Source organism: Carlito syrichta, unplaced genomic scaffold (genome assembly GCF_000164805.1).
Source record: "Carlito syrichta isolate Samal-C Ts95f unplaced genomic scaffold, Tarsius_syrichta-2.0.1 Scaffold307339, whole genome shotgun sequence".
In the NCBI taxonomy this organism is placed as follows: Eukaryota; Metazoa; Chordata; class Mammalia; order Primates; family Tarsiidae; genus Carlito; species Carlito syrichta.
The window spans coordinates 26,554-46,185 of NW_007251435.1; the positions used below are offsets into that span (position 1 = coordinate 26,554).

Genomic DNA, 19,632 nt, shown 5'->3' on the forward strand with positions numbered 1-19,632 from the left:
ACAGGCTGAGTCACCGAGCCCGGCCAATTGGGCCATTTCTTGTGAGCACTCGCTCCTCCGGGATCACTCACCTGGGTGTAGATCTGGTCCAGGCTTGGTCTGTCCTCTGGCACCTCCTCCCAGCACTGCTTCATCAGCTGGAGGCAGTCGGGTGGCCTGTGGTCAGGGGACACCAGTGACCGGCACAGGGGAAGTAGAGTCGCCACCTTCCTGATGGTTTCTGCACAAAACACCGTGTGGATGGTGAGCCTGAGGTCCCCAGAGGGCTCACAGGAGGGGGCAAGCTAGGCCTATGGGGGTACAGGGTTCTGGCCCTGAGGACACATCTTCTGTGTCCAGGCATGGCTGGCCAGTGGACATGGCATGGCTGCTTCCCTGGGTCTGTCCCAGGGTGTGGCCAGGGAAAGGGTCTCAGACTGGGAGCCAGGGGAGTTGGGAGACCTCTCTGAGCCTCAGTTTCCCCATCTGTGTAATGAGCTTAATAAACGGCCTTGCTGCACAAGGGGCGCTGAGGGAGGAGACGATAGGTGTTAGTGGCAGGTGCCTGGCGCCTGGCAACAACGGCCACTGTCCGGCTGCCAGCTTGAAACCTCGATGCTGTGGCTCTTTCCACCAGTCCTGCCACCTGGAGACTGATGCCAGCTTCCCACAAGTGCAAACAAGACATCCTGCTTACCACCATCATCATCACCATTTCCCCAAGACAAGTGGTACGGCCTTAGCTCTTCCTGTCCACACACCAGGCTGAGTCAAGGTTCTTGTTCTTTCTTTCTTTTTTTTTTTTGCATGGGAGTCCCACTCTGTCACCCAGGCTGGAGTGTGGTGGCACGCTCACAGCCACCACAGCCTCGACCTGCTGGGCTCAGGTGATCCTTCTGCCTCAGCCTTCCAAGTAGCTGGAACTACAGGCATGCGCCACCACGCCCGGCTAGTTTTTTGATTTATTGTAGAGACGAGGTCTTGCCAAGTTGCTCTGGCTGGTCTCAAACCCCTGGACTCAGGCAATCCTCTCGCCTCTGCCCCCCAAAGTGTGGGACTACAGGCATGAGCCATAGCATCTGGCTTAGTGTTCTAGTTCTGGCTCTGCCACTTACTGTTACTTTGTGCCTCAGTTTCCCCACCTAACAACTAATGGAAATAACCCGGCTTTGGGACGCTATTAGAGAGCCTGGGGGAGCCAGGAGATTCTAAGGCAGACTGGGAGGTGGAGGGGCTGACACCAAGCTCAGGCTCTGGGGTCCATGGATCAGAATGGGACTTCTAGATTATCCACTGACAAGTTATAGCGCTGCTCTGCCTCAGTTTCCTCACCTACACGATGGACTTAAGAATCATACATGCCTCAAAGGGTTGTTATGAGGAACAACAGGTTAAGCTCCTCTGAGGAGGGCTGGGGTCCTCCTGCCATGAGTGAAGGAGTTCTTGGAACCAGTGAGGAGAAACTACTTTCTGGATTTCAGTCCCCCTCCCATCCCCTTGTTGGCCTCCTTGTTGGGGAGAATGCATGAGTCACTGTCCCATTTCAGAGACAGGGAAACTGAGGCTCCCGGGGTGAAGGAGGGCACCCATATGGGGCTGGTAAAAAGCAGACACTAGAACTGGGCCTGGTTTCCACTCAGGCCGCGTGATCCCCTCGGCTCTGAGGTTCCCGACCTGCAGGCTTCAGACCCCAAGGACAGGCCGAGGCAGCTGGATCTGCTTACAGAGGACCGTGTGCAGATGGAAGCAATAATGCATCGCATGCACACATGGACGACTCTGTTTCAAAAGTATGCAGGTGACTCTGTTTCAAAAGTATGCAGTATGCAGTTGTGACAGCCACAACACACGTGCATTTCAAAGCAGTGCTGATTTCAAAGCAGGTGCTGTCCCTGGGTAATTTCTCTGTCAGAAGACATGAAAAGCCAGATAGTGGCCTGTGAGGCTCCAGCCTCTCCCGACAGTCACAGGGAGTCTTCACACATGACCGTGTTGGGGGTCTCTGCCCAGCCCCAGTCGGCTCTTGTACTGCTCTCCCTGTGCCAGGCATGCAGTGGACATCATGTGCTACCATGATGGGTTGACCATGCTGACGGCATGTGTCCAGTTCTGGGGCCTGGTGGGGCTCTGGGAGACTGCTCCAGGGGTGACTCCAACATGTCAGGGCACCAACCGGGTCAGGAGTCTCCCACCCAAATCCCCTGCTTCCCCTCTCAGAAGCACCTTCCCCCTCTGAGCCTCACTTCACCCCTCTCTGAAAAGGGGATGATCACCCACCTCCTGGGTTATCGAATGAATAGTGCAAATGGAAATGCCTAGGGAGTTGCAAAGTGCCCTAGAGAATCTTCAAAAATACCAGAGTCAGGAGAGAACCCGGGGCTCCCTGTTAGCATGCTCCTAAAACCACCCAAGCAGACATTTATTGAGCACCCACTGGGTGTCAGGCATTTTGTCTAAAGCATTCTACTGTATCCTCACAGTTACTCTGGAAGGCAGATATCATGGTTCCCAAATTACAGATGAGAACACTGACACTTAGGGCCTAAAAACGATTTACTAAAAATCGTGAGGCAAATTGGTGTGTGTCCTCAACCCTGTACTCCCTGAGGCCAGAGAGAGCATACCTCGGGACACAGCAGGTTCTGGACTGACAGCCCTATCCCAGTGTGGCCAGAATTCCAGGCCTGGGTCACTATACCCAGAGCTTGAGGGGGCCTCGCCTGTGGAGGCCCTGCACTGGCTTGCAGATCTTACCTGGCCGGTGCTTCCTGTACTCAGAGGCAGATGCAGAGAAGGCAGCAGAGGAGTGTTGAACAAATGGCTGGATCAGCCCTCTCCTCCACCTCGTAAATCCGGGGCCTGAGATCCTCGTTAATCACTGGACGGTGCAGTGGTGGAGACAGAAAGTAGGCCAGGCCTCCTGTGAGTTGAAGATTATCCATCAGGGTGGGAACGATAGTGGGCTTGGCTCCATCACTGCCTCGTGTTGCAGCCTGAGGTGCCAGGGCATCTTGGGGACAAGTCCCTGGGACTGGGCAGAGGCAGCAGATGGGCAATCGGAGGGCAGCCTGGGATCCAGGAGCCCTGACAGACGACACAGAAGGGAGGAAGCATTTCTGGAGTTGGGCCCTGGCCTTGGGGGAGAGGAGAGAAAATGTCTGCAGGCCAGGTGGTGGTGGGGAACGTGAGTGATTGTCCTAGGCCCCTCAAATTCTCCAGCCCTTTGAAGGAGCCCTGTTCAGGCAGGCAACCAAGCCTTCAAAGATTGAGCAACCTGGCCACATCAGGCACGGGGCTTGGTGTCTGACATATTTATATCAGATCCTTATTTTACTTTATTTTTTTGAGTCAAGGTCTCACTCTGTCACCCAGGATGGAGGGCAGTGGCACAATCACAAGTCACCATAGCTTCAATCCTCCTACCTCAGCCTCCTGAGTAGCTAGGACTACAAGGGCACACCACCATGCACTTTGATTTTTGTAGAGACAAGGTCTTGCTATGTTGCCCAGGCTGTTCTCGAACTCCTGGGCTCAAGCAATTCTATTGCCTCAGCCTCCCAAAGTGCTAGGGTTATAAGCATGAGCCACCACGCCTGACCTGTACCCACATTTCAGAGATGAGAAAACGGAAGCTCAGAGAGGGTAAATGATTTGTCACAGAGTAAGTGAAACAACGGGGGTGGGACTGAGGTCCGTATAGACACGAAGGGTGTGCTGGGGGGCAGTGGAGGGAACAGGTAGCCAGGGCCTGAGCACCTGCAGTCGTGGCAGTGACACTGCGGAGGAAGGGGGAGGCTGGGGCTTTCAACCAGAAGCCAACGTCAGTCCCTGGCGCAGATTTGCTGCTGGGTTGGCAGAGCTGCTGAAGGCTCCCCCCATGTGTCAGGGGAACACATCTGAAGTGTGTGTGTCTATGTGGCTATTTTTACACCTGGATTTCCTGATGATCGCAGAGCTCCCAATTACACAGAGACTCCTGCCAAGGACGTACCTTCCGCTGACAGTCCTGAGGAGCAGTAGGCGGACCTCGGGTCAGCACCTCCTGCAGGATGATGCCGATGCTGAAGACGTCCCCTTTGAGGGTGCCCTGCCCGGAGAGCCCAGGCCTCCACAGCAACTCAGGAGCCGTTCACAGCAGCTCTGCAATCACAGGGCAGGGCCACCGTGCCGTCACCCATGGATGACCCAAACTGGGCCAGGCGCATCACACCTGTGCTGTCATCGCCCCTCCCTCCACCATGAGGCTCCTTTAGAGAGGAAAAGCCATGTACTCAAGGTCACATCGCGGAAAGTTTCAGAGGCCTGGAGACCTCGCCCCTCCTCCCTTGCCTTACAGGCATCTGTGCAAGTAGAGGCGTCAGAACCTCCTGGCAGCCCCTGCCTGCCCCTGACCTGACCTTCCAGGGCTGACCAGGGTCAGGGAGCCCGCTGAGCTTCCAGGAGTGCTGCGTAGCCGTGGTCAGTGACCTTGAGCACAAAGCGACAGTCCACCACACAGTTTCGGGACTTGAGGTGGCCGTGAGGGAAATGTCGATGGTAAAGATACTGCATGCCCTGGGGTGGATAGAGTGGGGTCCATTAGGTCTGTAATGAATGACAGGGACTCCTAGTCCTCTCAGAATTCCCACAGGCCCCAGAAAGCCTTCCTGCCTCTTATCCCCCTTGGCCACACTGTTTAGATATTCCTCAGTTAGACAAAACAAAAAGAGCCCAGTTGCGGGAAATCTGAGCACCTTTTGTCCCCTGCCCTCCCACTGCCCCCATAGCTCCACGACCAGGAAGGGCTCTCACCTGGATAAAATCCAGCAGTAGGGAGGCCTTGAAGGTCCAGTCTAGTCACAGGGCCTTGTTCTGCAGCAGGTCCTCCAGGATGCCCCGGGGACAGTGCTCTAGAACCAGAGCACTGATCCCAGGAGCCACAAGAAAGCCCAGGCAAGTGGCAACGTTCTCATGCCGCAGCTCTCGCATCTGCCAGGGAAATGGGCACCTCAGCAGCTCCCAGGGGTCCTTAGAGGACTGCACCAGATATGAGCCACATCTAGGCCCCCAGGGCTTAGCATCCCGCACAGGGCTGAGCACAGAGAGGCATCAGATGGATGTGAGATGGATGGAGGGGAGGGTAGATGGATGGATGGATGGCTGGTTGTTGGGTGGTAAGGAAAGGATGGATGGAGGATGGATAAATGAATGAATGCGTGAATGAATGTTTGGATGGATGGATGGATGGATGGATGGATGGATGGATGGATGGATGGATGGATGGATGGACGGACGGACGGTTTGATGAATGGATGGGTGGATAGACAAATGAATTGATCAATGGATGCATGAGTGGATGGGTGGCTAAATAGATGGGTGGATGGATGGTGGATGGATGGACAAATGGATAGATGGATGGACTGATGAACGGGTTGATGTGTGAAAGAGTGTTTGAATGAGTGAACGAGTAAAATCACCATAGATGAACAAATGAATAAGCTGTGGCCAACTCCACAGAATAGGGATGTAGGTCTATTTCCCAACCTAAGTAATACCATGGACCCCAAAACTGTATGAATTCTTCCCCCAAAACTAAGGGATAGAAGCGGGAGGAAGAGGAACTGAAGAGATCAGGCATAAGCAGAAAGCAGCCTCTCTGATGGCTGCCCAGCGAGTTACAAAGCTCGAACCCAACAAAGGACACGACATTTACCAAAGCAGGAAAGGCAGAAGTCTTGTCTGGCATGGCCCTCTTCACAAAAACCGTTCAGGGTTGACTAAGAGGGGGAAACCTGTATGCTCTCCCTCCCTTCCCCCTCCCCCTGCCTTAGAGATTTGCAAGTATATTAACTTCAGTGGTGATTTAAGAATGACCTCAAAGCCTTTGACATGCCTGCCATCAAGTGGTACAATTCTGTCCCCTCCCCTTGAATCTGAGTGGCGCTGTGACTCCTGTGACCAACAGAATACAGTGGAAGTGGCTCTGTACCTTTCTGGGTTCGGGTCTTAGGAGACTGGCAGCTGGCATTTTCTGTCTCTTGGAGCACCCTGGTAGAGCCCGGAACCACTGGGTGAACCACTGGGCGGGAAGTCCCACCCTGAGTCTAAACCACCAGGCAAGAACCTAAGTCATGGACTAATGAACGAGTTGATGAGCCACCACACTAGAAAGACGATGTAGGAGGCCCTGAGACTACATGGAGAAGGAAGATGAGTCCAGTGAGCCCAGCCTTCCTACTGCCCTCCCCAGGCACCAAGAATGTGAGTGAAGCCATCTTGGGTCCTCTGGACCAGGAGTCAGCAAACTTTTCTCAAAAAGTCCAAAGAGTAGACACTTTAGTCTTTGCAGGCCATATAGTCTCTGTCACACTATTTACCTCTGCCATGGTAGCACTAAATTAACCACAGACAATGCATAGACAAAGCATGGCTGTGCACCAATAAATTTTATTTACAAAAGCGGGCAGTGGGCCTGGTTTAGTCTATGGGCCAGAGTTTGCCAACCTCTTACAACCCATTTACTCCTAAGTGCCAACCTTGTACAACCCATTTACTAAGTGATCCCCAACCAATACAAAACAGAACGGAAGAACTGCCCAGCTGAGCCCTGCCCTGATTTCTTACCTACAAAACTGGGGTGAGTTGTCACCCAGTAATAGACAGCCAAAGCAGCAGACTAAAAGTTCTCAGAAGTCTTATAGCAAACCCAAGCAATTTCCAAATTCATGCGACCACATATAGGAACTTTTCTTCTCCTCCTCTTCCTCCTCCTTTTTTGAGACAGGGTCTTGCTCTGTTGCCCAGGCTAGAGAGCAGTGACATGATCATGCAACCTTGACCTCCTGAACTCAGGCAATTCTCCTGCCTCAGCCTCCCAAGAAGCTGGGACTACAGGCATGCACCACAACACCTGATTGTTTTATTATTATTTATTTGTAGAGTTGAGGGCTCTCTGTTGTCCAGACTGATCTCAAACTCTTGGCCTCAAGCAATCCTTCTGCCTCAGCTTCCCAAAGTGTTGGGATTACAGGCATGAGTCATGGTGTCTGGTCTTAGAAGAAAACTTTTAAGAAACATCTACTCACATTGATTGCAAGATGCTCACTGGAAAAGGCCTAACTCAACCTCCAATCCTTTAATCTCTCTGGAATGAGGGCCCTGTGACTACCGTGACCAAGAGATAGCAGATAGTTCAGAGAGTGGTGATATTATAAGTAGTCATAAAATTCACCATTTGTTGAAAGCACACTACTTGCCAAGAGCAATTCTAGGTTACTCCCTATTTCTCTGCAACCCTCATAACCCCCCCCGGAGGTGGACATCACCAGCTCCATGTTACAGGCAAGCAGAGTGTTCCGTGGAGGCAGGATTCCATCTGGAATCTTCCTGACCCAACTCCTGTGCTCCATCTTCCATCCCACAGTGCCTCCCAGAATGGTGACAGTCTCAGGGGTGAAGGTGTTTATGTGGTTAGTGATGACAAATGACTTGAATCTCCTCGAGGGAAGGAACCTTGTCTCTCTTTTCCACTGTGTCCCCAAAGCCCAGAACCCTTGCCTGGCTCCATGAACAGTGAATAAAAATGGGGATGGGCAGACGGAGGGAGAATGCAGGGTGGAGCCCCTTGACTATGAGTTGCCATGTGATGGCACCGGTGGAGGGGACCGTGACCCTGGTGGTTGTGGTGATGATCATACTGGGGTGGTGGCATGGCTGTAGGGACGCTGGTATGTGACGGTGTCCATGGTCGTGTATAGCCATGATTGAGGTGTGGCAATGGACGGGATCACAATGACAGGAATGACTTCCCCTCTGAGGCCAACTGTTGAGTAGGCACCAGTTCAGACCAGGAAGGGTCTCCGAGCAGCCCCCCTCCCCAGCCGCCTGCCCTCCACGCCCCACAGCCCTACCTTCCTCCGGAGGCTGAGGCAGCTGGGGCGCAGCTCAGGGTCTGTGCCTGCTTCAGACTTCTTCAGCCACACCCAGTCTCCCAGCTCAAGGAAGAATGGGAGCTTAGCTGCTGCTGTTCCCCAGCTCTGGGACCTCCAGAAATCCCCCCGCCTCTCTCACCCTCAGCTGCTTCCCCATCCACAGGTTCCTTCTGCGGGGTAGGAGCCAGGCACAGGGTAGTCAGTGGGAAGTTAGACTTTAGTACCACCGGGCACCGCCAGGGGCCGGGCTCTGGCGGAAGGACCCGAGGACCCATCCTGACTCCACCACTTTCTAGCTCTATGACCCAAGGCGAGTGACTTTAGTTCTCTGAGCCCCATGTTTCTGATCTATAAAGTGAGGGCGACAGTGCCACCAGCTCCTCAGGCTAATGATATGGTAGTATCGAGACGCTTGCTCCGGCTTCAAGATCAGCTTTGCCCTGCAGGCCTCAGGTGCCCATGGTACCTCTAACCCTGTGAACTGGTTGTGAGCATGGGGGGTGCTCTGTGGCCCAGGAACTCTAGGGGAGGAGAGAGGGTCAGGTGAGAGGGGAAGGGGCACCTGATTAGGGTCCTGCTCTTGCCTCCTCTCTCCGGTCCCTGGCGGATTTGCCTCCCGAGCCTCACCTGCAGCCTGTCAGTTAACTCAGAGAAGTAGAAAAAAACACACGTAGCGCATCCTTAAAGGCTCCTTTCAGCAGACAGAGAAGATGGAATCCCCAGAGACAGAGTGGAAGGGAAGGAGCAAGAGTTTCCTGTTGCTTCCTGGAGAAAGTATCAGCCTGACTCATCAGCAGTGAGAGGTGTGGAACCAGGGAATCGGAGCCTCTGGGGACTGGAGTTCAAGAATGACTCACCTGAGAAATAGCAGTGTCCTCACTGGAGACTCTTGCCGGGCCCACCTCTGATTTTCCAGCCTCTCTATCAGTTGGTGGCCTGGCCTCTACCAGAGGTTGCCCTGGACTGGGCACCACCCCCACACATCAGGGCCTCCGGGACCCAGGATCTCACCTTGCCTAAGCAGGCAGGAGGGTGACTTGGGCTGGCCCTGGTCCCCGAGAGACACCCTGGGTGGACCACACTGGCAGTGCCTAGAGCCAAGTGCCCTTGGGAAACATCTCAAGCTCAGATCATGAACCATGCTAGGCCCGGAGTTGAGGGTCCTGTGACTCAGGAAAGGCACTACTCCTATCCAAGCCTCAGTTTCCCATTCTATAACGGGAGTGTGGCATACAGAGGCCCAGGAGGCTGTGGGCTCCCTCGGCTTTTCCCAAACTGCAACTCCCTGAGTCTGGGCCTGGGAGTGGCAGAGGCACTTACCTGATACAGGGCCATGCAGATTGGTTTCTGGGAACCTGGCAGGCTCTTTGCTGACCCCTGGGCCACTGACATCAGGCTTCTGCCATCCACCACACTTCTCGACTTACTGTCCACATGCAGTCTCTGGTGGGGATAGGAGTGGTCGAGAGCCTTGACCAGGCCTCCACCCACGGCCTGCCTGCCCCACTCAGCCCTTGTCCCACCCGCCCATCTGCTTGGGGACAGATGGAAGAAGGCGAGCTCCTGGGCTGTCAGCAGGATCCGGTGGGGCCCCCACACCAGCTGCACCTTCTGGATGCCCAATCTGGAGGCAAGAGAAAGTGCAGGGCAGTGGGGGTGGTGCAGACGTCCCCCTACCTGGGCCTGGCCCCTTGTGCCTACCTCTGACTCTGGGCCTCCCCTCTTCTCTCCCTGTTTCCATTTCTGTCTCTTACCAGTCCCAGTGGGGCTGAGAGGGCACTGAGCACCATCTCCACTGAGCCCCTCGGCCTCGGGCCCAGGTCTGGACCCCAGGGCCTGATGCACCTGTTGGTTCCCAGCCTTGGTGTTCTCAAGCTGCTTGGAGGCCTTGTGGGGTGGCCCAGAGAAGGCCGGGAGTAGAGGGTGGCCTCCTTCTTGATGTGCCTGAGGCTCAGGGATGGTCTGGGTTCAGGGACACAGAGGAATTTAGACCCCAGGGAGAACTGTTTTCAAAGCTGGAGGGCCCTTGGGGGATCATGCTGGCCAGGCCCCTCACTGTACAGATGGAGTTGGAGTCACGTCCAAGGTCACAGGCTTCTTCCTCAAGTCTCAAACGGACCCTCTCAGGAGGCAGCCCAGGACCTTGGTAAGTCCTGGCTGAGGATCTAGGAGGGACAGGAATGCTGGGGGTCGTGAGGTCTCAGGAGAGGGAGGCCAGGGGAGCCCCCTGCAGATCACCAGGGATGTGTGCACAGGGGGAGCCCTGGGGGGTAGGGGGCACAGAGAGGCAGGACCAGGCCCAGGTGCAGAGAGTCTCACCTGAGGAGGCACGTGAGGGCCCCGCTGCCAGCCAGCACCAGGATGCAGGCCAGCGCCAGGGTGGGAACGCTGCCCAGAGCCTGTCCACCTGCGGGAAGAGGGACAAATGGGAGTCACTGCCCTTTCACCTTGCTCCTGCACTCACTCCCTCCCTCAGTTCCTCCCCTGGGAAGTGGGGACACAACCTCCAGCTCAGCCTCCTCCCAGGGGCGAGGCTCAGAATGACCCCGCTTGGGGAAGTCCTACCTGTGGACGAATTGTCGTGCACAGACACAGATTCCCAGCCTCGCTGTCTGTGTTCTCACCCTGGGCTCCCTGCCTCAGAACTCACGGACCCGGCTCAGACCCCTCCACAGTCCTGATCACACTGTGGGCTTTTGTCTGCCCACTCATCCGTCCCCTGCCCCCACCCTAGACTAAAGGTGCTGGACAGCAGGGCCTCCGCTGTACTCCTCCCAGCAAGCCTGGTGCCTAGCACAGGCCTGGGCAGGGCGGGTGCTGGGTAAAAAGTGTGAGAGGCACCCCTGCAGTTGCCGTCCGACTTCTTCTTGCATGCTCCTGCAATAGGCTGCTCACTACCTGCTTGGCAACCAGTTTCATTGTGGGATGGCCCTGCTGTTAGACGAGCCCTCTTTACACTGAATCTAAACATCTAGTTCTAGTGTCAGGAGTCACAGAGATGCAGCTGAAGACCACCAGGCGAGGTGGGAGGGGTGCCCCAGCATCGGCATGGGCTGGTGAGGTGGGAAAATGCCCAGCCCCATTCTGGAGTGAAGACATTGACCTCTGCTGCCACAGAAGGGAGGACTATTCTTCCCTCCCTCCCTCCCTTCCTTCGTTAGATGGTGAGCACTGTTCATCACCTATTCTAAGAAGTATGTATTTCAATCTGGTTATTTCTTACAGTTGCTTCTGGACATAGGGTGGTCATGGGTATGATACCGTAGATGAGGAAACAGAGGGGTTGAGTGACTGTGAGTGCAGAGCCTGAGTTCAAACCCTGGCAGTTGGCTATGGCATCCGGGCTCCTAGCCACTGGTCATTCTATCAGCCAGGAATCCTGAGGAAAGACTGTAGTGGAGACTGGAGGGCAGAGGGAACAAGCCACGCGATACATGGCGGAAAAGTGTCCCAGGCACAGGAGCACAAACCTAGAGACTGAGGCAGGGGCATGCCAGGGACATTCCAGTAACAGCAAAGAGGCCAGGCCAGCAGGGCAGGGTGATGCAGGGCACAAAGCAGCAGGTGGCAGGGAACAGAGCCTCGTGATGTCCACTCTCCTCCAGTGAGGTGAGAGCCTCTGCAGGCCTGAGAGGAACAGTGGCAGAGCTGTATCCCTAAGTGGCAGGGGTAAGGGTGGGAGCAGAGAGGTCTGTCAGGAGACCACTTCACCAGCCAATGAGAGAGTGCAGAGGAGGGGCAGGCGGCAAGTGGTGGGCGGTGGGCTGGTCCTGGGCAGGTTCTAAAGAGGGAGCCCTGGTGGGGTGCCCATAGGCTGGGGCAGGCGAGAGGAGCTTTGGGGGGGGGGGGAAGTGGCCACACCTACAGTAGGGAAGTCTATGGGAGGCAGCTCAGGAGCTCAGCTTGAGGTTTGTCCAGCTTGATACCTACTCAACATCCAAGTGGAGATGTCTAGTGGGAGTTGGATACATGTGTCCAGGAGGGAGAGAGGGTGGAGCCACGGGAACAGACAAGACACCAAGGGTGAGTGCAGAGAGAGAACACAGGGCTCAAAGCACCGAGCCAGAGGGGCCCCTGTAAACAAGCTGGAGACAGGGAGGCCCCAGAGAGGGAGGAGGGAACAGTCAGCCCTCTGGTCAAGCTGACAGCTGGTGCTAGACGCAGCCACATGGGGTCATTGGTGACCCTGATGAGATTGCTCATGGTGGGGGCAGGGGGGAAGGAAACATTCAACCCAGAGAATACAGACAACCTTTCAAGGAGCTCTGTATAAAAGGGGGCTGAAAAACAGGGCAACATCTCAAAGGAAATGTGGATAATTGCATCTCACAGGCACCACTTTGCAGGACAAGAAGCCAGTAGAAAAACAAGGATAGTGGGAATCCACTTGCCAGCATGACCCGAGATACAAGGAGGCCAGCCCTGATGGGTGTATTCCCCAGACACCCCTCACCAAATCTTCTTGTTAGGACAAGCCCAATCAGTCCTAGGACTCCTAAGTTCCACCTGGAAAGTAGTTCTCACTGAGAACATCTGAGTCAGGTAGCCCCTTCCAGTCAAGGGAGCAAAAGTTCTGCTCCTTGGTCTAGCTCCACCCCACCCCAAGGACAAGCAGGTGACAGTGGCAGGTCTTTATCCCTATTCGTGGATGAGAAATGGAGGCCCAGAGAGGGTGAGCGACTTGCTCAGGATCACACAGCCAGTCGGAGTTGAGCCTCAACCCTAAATATGTGGGTCTCAAAACCCCTGCTTCCTGGCCTCTCAGTCCATGGCGCCTGATCAGCTGCAGTCGTGATGGCCACGGCCATCCTAGAACCCAAGCGGCCATTACTGGATCCCTGAGAGAAGACACATCTCAAGACTGGTGCTACTGCCCAAGGTCCTGCATGTCCTGGTCCCCGCTCAGAGCCTGTCCACCCTTCTGTCCCTCTTCACTCTGTGAGCTCTGTCTGCCACGGGTCCTTGCAGTGGCCATGACTCTTATCTGTCACTATCTCCTGAGTTCTCAGCACTGAGCCCAGCCCAGGTGAAAGCTCCACAGATGTCTTCTGATAGGTTTGTGGAATGAATTCATGCAAACTTGTCCAAGGGTGGGGTCAGGAGCCAGGACCGACAGAATAGGCATTATAAAGCCCTCCTGTGGACGCCATCGGCCCCTGACTGCCACCCTCACTGCTCTGACTGCACTGTGTGGTGTTGTCTCTGGCTGTCCCTGCCTCTGCCACCAGACAGAAGCCCCTGCAGAGCAGACTCTGGATCTGTCTTCAAGCACATCAGCTCAATGTGGCAGGGACATGGGTTCACTCCCACGTCCCTAGAGCCAAGCACAGTGCCTGGGGCAGCAGGTCCTCAACCAGGATTTGTGGAAGAAAAGAGGGGCAAATCAACAATTCGGTTCAAGGCCTGCCTTCACCAAAAAGAGCTCACATCCAGCCTGTAAGACAGATGGCCTCCTCTCACTCCCACCGCTACTGCCAATACAGTATACACGCCCTGTGGACGGGCCCCAGCCCAAACTGCAGAGCCAGTCTTGAAGGACAAAGAGGCGAGGTTAGAGTGCGGGTGGTGGCTCAGAGAAGAGCCCTCCAGAAAGAGGAAAAGGCAGGAGCCTAGGGAGGCCTGAAAGGGTATGTATCTCCTGAAAGGACCCCTGCCTTTGGAGTCAGTAGACCTAGACTCAGCATGAGCACAGCCGCCACCTCCCTGTGTGACCGACCTCCAGCAAGTCACCAAACCCCTCTGAGCTTCCATGCTCCAGGGTGCCCACATAGGCTACTGGCCTCGTTGAGGAGACCTGAGAGACGGGATCATTCTCTAGCAGTGCCTGGGCCCTGCTTGTCTGAGGGGAAGCCTCTGTCTTCCCTGGTGCTTCACAGCTGTTGGTTCAGTCTTCTCAAGGAAGTGCCCACTCCCTTCTCTGCACTTGCTCCTGCTCCTCACATAAGACTGTCCATATGGAGAGATCTCATAAACAGTGGACCACTCCCGTTCAACACAGTCCTGGAAATCCTAGCCAGAGCAGTCGGGCAAGAGAAAAAAATAAAATGCATCCAAATCGACAAGGAGGAAGTCAAACTATCTCTGTTCGCTGATGACATGACTCTATACCTAGAAAACCCTAAAGACCTCTCAAGAGACTCCTGGATCTGAAAAATGACTTCAGTAAAGTTTTGGGATACGTTATACACTAATAACACTCAAACCAAGAATCAAATCAAGAGCTCAATTCCATTTACAATAGCCACCAAAAACAAAAAAATAAAAAATCTAAAAATACACTTAACCAAAGAGTTGAAAGTTCTCTGCAAGGAAAATACAAAACAATGATTAAAGAAACAGAATTACAAACAAATGGGAAAACAACCCATGTTCATGGATTATAAAATGCAATATCATGAAAATGACCATACTGCCCAAAACAATCTACAGATTCAATGCAATCCCTATCAACACTATTTTCCAAAGAACTAGAAAAAAACAACGCTAAAGTTTATATGAAACCACTAAAGAGCTTAATAGCCAAAGCAATCCTAAGTAAGAAGAACAAATGTGGAGGCATATACTGCCTGACTTCAAATTATATTACAAGGCTATAGTAACTAAAACAGCAAGACTTTGGTACAAAACTAGATCAGTGAAACCAAACAGCGAACCCAGAAATAAAGCCACATCCCTACACCAACTGATCTTCAACAGAGCTGACAAAAATAAACAATGGGGAAAGGACATCCTATTCAATAACTGGTGATGGCAAAATTGGCTAGCCATATACAAAATAAAACTAGACTCCTACCTCTCATTATGTACAAAAATTAACTCAAGACGGATTAAAGACTTAAATGCAAGACCTGAAACTATAAAAATCTGAGACAAAAACCTAGGAAACACTCTTACAGACATTGACCTCAGCAAAAGATTTATGATGAAGATCCCCAAAACAACAAGAGACAAAAACAAAAATGGAAAAAATGGGACTTACTTAAACCAGAAAGCTTCTGCACCACAAAAGAAATAATCAACAGAGCTAACAGAAAGCCTGTGGACTAGGAGAAAATGTTTGCAAATTATGCCTCAGATAAAGGACTAATATCCAGAATCTACAAGGAACTCAAGCAAGGAACTCAACATGAAAAAAACAAACAACCCCATCAAAAAGTGGGCAAAGGACATGATCAGGCACTTCTCAAAAGAAGACATATGGCAGCCAACAAACATGAAAAAATGCTCAATATCACAAATCATCAGAGAAATGCAAATTAAAACCACAATGAAATAGCTCACACCAGTCACATATATTATTGTCATTTTATTACATTATTATATATTGTTATATTATATTGTATTATTATTGTTGTTGTTATTTTGTTATTATTATTATTTTGAATTGAGAGCTCACTCTGTCACCCAGGCTAGAGTGCAGTGGCATGATCACAACGATAACAGCTCACGGCAGCTTTGACCTCCTGGGCTCAGGTGGTCCTCCCACTCAGACTCCTGAGTAGCTGGAACTACAGGTGCATGCCACCATGCCCAGTTTATTTTTAAATTTTCTTTTTTTGTAGAGACTAGGTTTCACCGTGTTGCCCAGGCTGGTGTCAAACTCCTGAGCTCAAGCAGTCTGCCCAATAATGGCTATTATTAAAAAGTCAAAGAACAACAGATATCGGCACAGAGGTGGAGAAAAGGGATCACTCATAGACTACTGATAAGATCGTAAACTAGTTCAACTTCTATGGAAAACAATATAAAGACTTCTCAAAGAACTAAATATAGAACTGCCATTCAACCCAGCAATCCCACTGCTAGATATCTGTCCAAAGGAAAATAAACCATTATCTAGAAAAGAGACCTGCACATATGTTCACTGCAGTACTATTCACAATAGCAAAGTCATGCAACCAATCCAAGTGCCCATCAATGATTAACTGGATAAGGAAAATGTGGCATGTGTATACTATGGAATACTGTGCAGCCATATTAAAGAATGTAATTATGTCCTTTGCAGCAACACGGATGGAGATGGAGATCATCATCCTAAGTGAACCAACTCAGAAACAGAAAATCAGACACCGCATGTTCTCCCTTATATGTAGGAGTTTGATGACATAAAGATGGAAATGATAGACATTAGGGGCACTAAAAATGGGGAGGTGGGAAGGGGAGAAAGATCCAGAAGATTCCTATTAGGTATAATGTTCGTTCTTTGGGGAATGTGTACACCTGAAGGCCAATCCCCATCAATGCACAATATGCCCCTGTAACATGCACTTGTACTCCCCAAGTAAAATGAGAATAATAATTTTTAAAGTTCAAAAGCAAAAATATGATAGATATATGGATGCATGAATGCATGGATAGATGGATGAATGGATGGTTGGTGGATGGAAAGGTAGATGGTAGAGGGATGGATGGATGGATGGGTAAGTGGATAGATGGATGAGTTGATGAATGGATGGTTGGATGGATGAGTGGATGGATGGATGGATGGTTGGATGGATGGATAAGTGGATGAGTGGTTGGATGTGTGGGTGGGTGGATGGATGAGTGGATGGATGGATGGATGGATGGATGGATGGATGGATGGATGGATGATGGATGGATGGATGGACGGACGGACGGATGGACAGATTAGTGGATGAGTGGATGGATGGATGAGTGAATAAATGGATGGGTGAGTGAATGAATGAATGGATGAGTGGATGGATGGAAAGATGTGGATAAATAGATGGATAAGTGAATGAACGAGTAGATGGATGGGTGGTTGGGTGGGTGACTGCATGGATGGATGGATGAGTGACTAATTGGAGGTTGGAAGGATAAGTGGATGGAGGGATGAGTGGATGGATGAGTGGATGGATCAGAGGGTAAGTGGAAGGTTGGGTGAGTGAATGAATGGGTGAGTGGACGAATGGATGGATGAGTGAATGGATAGATAAGTGGATAAATGAATGGATGAATGGGTGGGTGGATGGATGGATGGATGGGAGGTTGGGTGAGTTACTGGGTAGATGGATGAGTGGATGGATGGGTGGGTGATGTGTGGATGGATGATGAATTACCCGTCATGCACAGTGTATTGGGTTCAAACCAGCAGCTGGAGTCACGGGCCGGAGGGGCCCCTTCTGGAAAGTGTATGACTCTGCCCAGAGGCTACACTTGCCATGTGTTTGTGTCCAGGATGTGAGTGGGGACCAGCTGGCTTCCTCGACCATCTGTGTCCAGGATGACACACCGAGCCAGCCTCCTGCCCTTCTCGCCTGTGCGACTTCTCTGGCTAAAGCCAGCCACATCCAGATTCTCTATGTGGTCTCCTAAATGAACACCCAAGAGCCCTGTCCCAGGGTTCTCAGAGATATTCAGGGCATGGGCCAGCAGAACAACAGCATCATAGATGGTTCCAAACAGCAGGGACACCTGTGGAAGAGAAGGTCCCCAATGCCATCACCCCATGGCTCAGGCTGCAGGCATCTCTGAGTCCTGGGCCCCCTGCCAGAGGCAATTATTTGGATCATCACTACCTCCCCTCACAACACAATCCACTCTCTGGTCCCACCATCACCTCAGCGCCTACTCAGCAGCCTCACGGTCTCCATGGCCACCTCCATCAGGGGCGCCACCAACTCCAAGGTCTCGCCGGCATCTCAAACCTAGGATGTCCAAACAGAGCTCCTGGTTCTAGCAGGTTCTACCTGGTTCTGCCACTCCGAAGCCAACTCCTCTTCCATTTTTTAATCTGTTTGAGGAAGTGGAACTACCACCCATCTAGTTCCTCAAGCTGAAAGCTGAGGCTGACCCCGGAGCCCTGCCTTTTTCCCCCCTTTCAGTTCATCATCAAGTCTTTGAGGCTGTATTTCAATATCTATCCCCAGCCCCTCTGACCTCTCACCACCTCCTCTTCTGCCAGCTGGGTCCAGGACCTTCACTGGTCAACGGGCCCCCCAGAGCAGCCTCCAAAGGGCCTCCTGGTTTAATCTGGCCCTCTCCGGGCCATTCTCCAGAAGGCGGCCCATGTGATTTCTGTTTAAGGCATAAATCAAGACACCTTTTACTTCAAACCCACTTGTGGCTTCCCGTTGTACTTAGGATAAGTTCAGCCTCCTTCTCCTGGCAGACAGTGCCTCACACACTCAGGTGTGAAGTCCCAAGTTCACCTCAGATCCTTCCCCCGTCACTCACGACAGTCCAGCCACACCACACTCCCTCTAGCCATTGAAGCTTGCTCTGCCTCAGGGCCTCTGCACTTACTGCTTCCCCAGATCACTCTTCATCCAGACCCTCATCTGACTGCTTCCTTATCACCTAGAGCTCAGTTCAAGCATCACCTCCTCAGAGCGGGCATCCCTGCCCATCCACTACCGCCTCTCACTCCCTCTCTATCACTTGATCCTGTTTGATTTTGTCACTCTGTGTATTTAGTTATCTGGGTAGTTGGTTATTTCCTGCGTCCCCCTAGCAAGATGGAAGCTTCTCAAAGTCCAGGTCTGACTCATTCACCATTGTGTCCCTGACACCAGGACCCGTGGCCCATGAGAGGGATTCAGTCTACACCTGCCAGATGAGTGACTGACTGACTCGCCATCAGCAACCACATGCTTGTCCCATCTCCCGGCACCAAGAAGGAGGCATCCCCAGAGACTTTAATTTAGCTGCGTCCTGTAAGCCAGAGCTGGCCAGCAGCCGTATCCCTCACCACTAGCACGCTCCATCAACGGCAGAGACCTCAGCAAGTCCTCCCGTCCCCCCACCCCACCCTCACTCCCGACACTTTCTGCCTCGGATCCTCATCATTTGCTAGAACGACGCAGAGCCAGGAGAGAAGGGCAAATGCGAGAGAAAGTGCAGCTGGGCCAGACGCGAGAATCCCAGGATTGGAGAGAGCTGGACATAGAAAAACAGAAGCAAGGGGGACACAGAGGAGAATCACCAGGCAGGTCCCAAAGGGGAGAGTGGGAGAAAGGAGAGAGCCGGAGAGAGGCCCAGAGATGCACAGCAGTCCCGTCATCTGCAGCTTTGCCATGCAGGGCTTCAGTCATGTCCAAAATATTAAGATATTTTAAGAGATTGGGGTGAGAGCACAGCCATGTAACTTTTATTACAGTATATTGTTACCATTATTTCATTTTATTATGATTAGTTGTCAATGTCTTTTTCTTTTTCTTTTTTTTTTTCAGTTGGAGTCTCACTCTTTGTCACCCAGGCTGGAGTGCAGTGGCACACTCACGGACACCGCAGCCTCCGCCTGCTGGGCACAGGTGATCCTTCCACCTCAGCCTTCCAAGTAGCCAGAACTACAGACGGAGGCCACCACCCCTGGCTAGTTTTTGTGATTTATTGTAGAGACGAGTTCTCACCAAGTCACCCAGGCTGGTCTCAGACCCCCTGGGCTCAGGCAATCCTCTCACCTCTGCCTCCCAAAGTGCTGGGATTACAGGCTGAGCCACGGCACCAGGTCAGTTGTTAATGTCTTGCTGCACCTGATTTATAAATAAACTTTATCACAGATAAAAATATATATGAAAAAATTGTGTGTGTGTTTCAATACTGTCCTTGGTTTCAGGCGACCACTGGGGGTCTTGAACTACCCCCCAAAGAAAAGGGGGGCTGCTGCACACACGCGCGCACGTGAGAGGAGAGGCGGGCTCCAGCCAGGGACGAGGCAGAGCGACCCTCTGCCACGGACAGGCCGGGCGCCCCAGGGAGGCCCGGGTGGGGGGAGGCAGGCACACCTGCCCCTGGCCCACCC

At 52.5% G+C, this 19,632-nt stretch overlaps 1 protein-coding gene across 1 annotated transcript in view; it reads right to left on the minus strand.

Moving 5' to 3' along the window:
* The window catches only part of LOC103266817 (olfactory guanylyl cyclase GC-D-like), a 40,419-nt gene that overhangs the window by 16,466 nt on the left and 4,321 nt on the right, over positions 1-19,632 (minus strand). Inside the window, 10 exon segments of the mRNA XM_021715740.1 lie at positions 72-220; positions 3,971-4,000; positions 4,003-4,119; positions 4,377-4,533; positions 4,771-4,947; positions 7,869-7,952; positions 9,210-9,332; positions 9,417-9,513; positions 10,209-10,296; positions 16,949-17,303. Coding sequence (XP_021571415.1) covers positions 72-220; positions 3,971-4,000; positions 4,003-4,119; positions 4,377-4,533; positions 4,771-4,947; positions 7,869-7,952; positions 9,210-9,332; positions 9,417-9,513; positions 10,209-10,296; positions 16,949-17,303 — 1,377 coding nt within the window.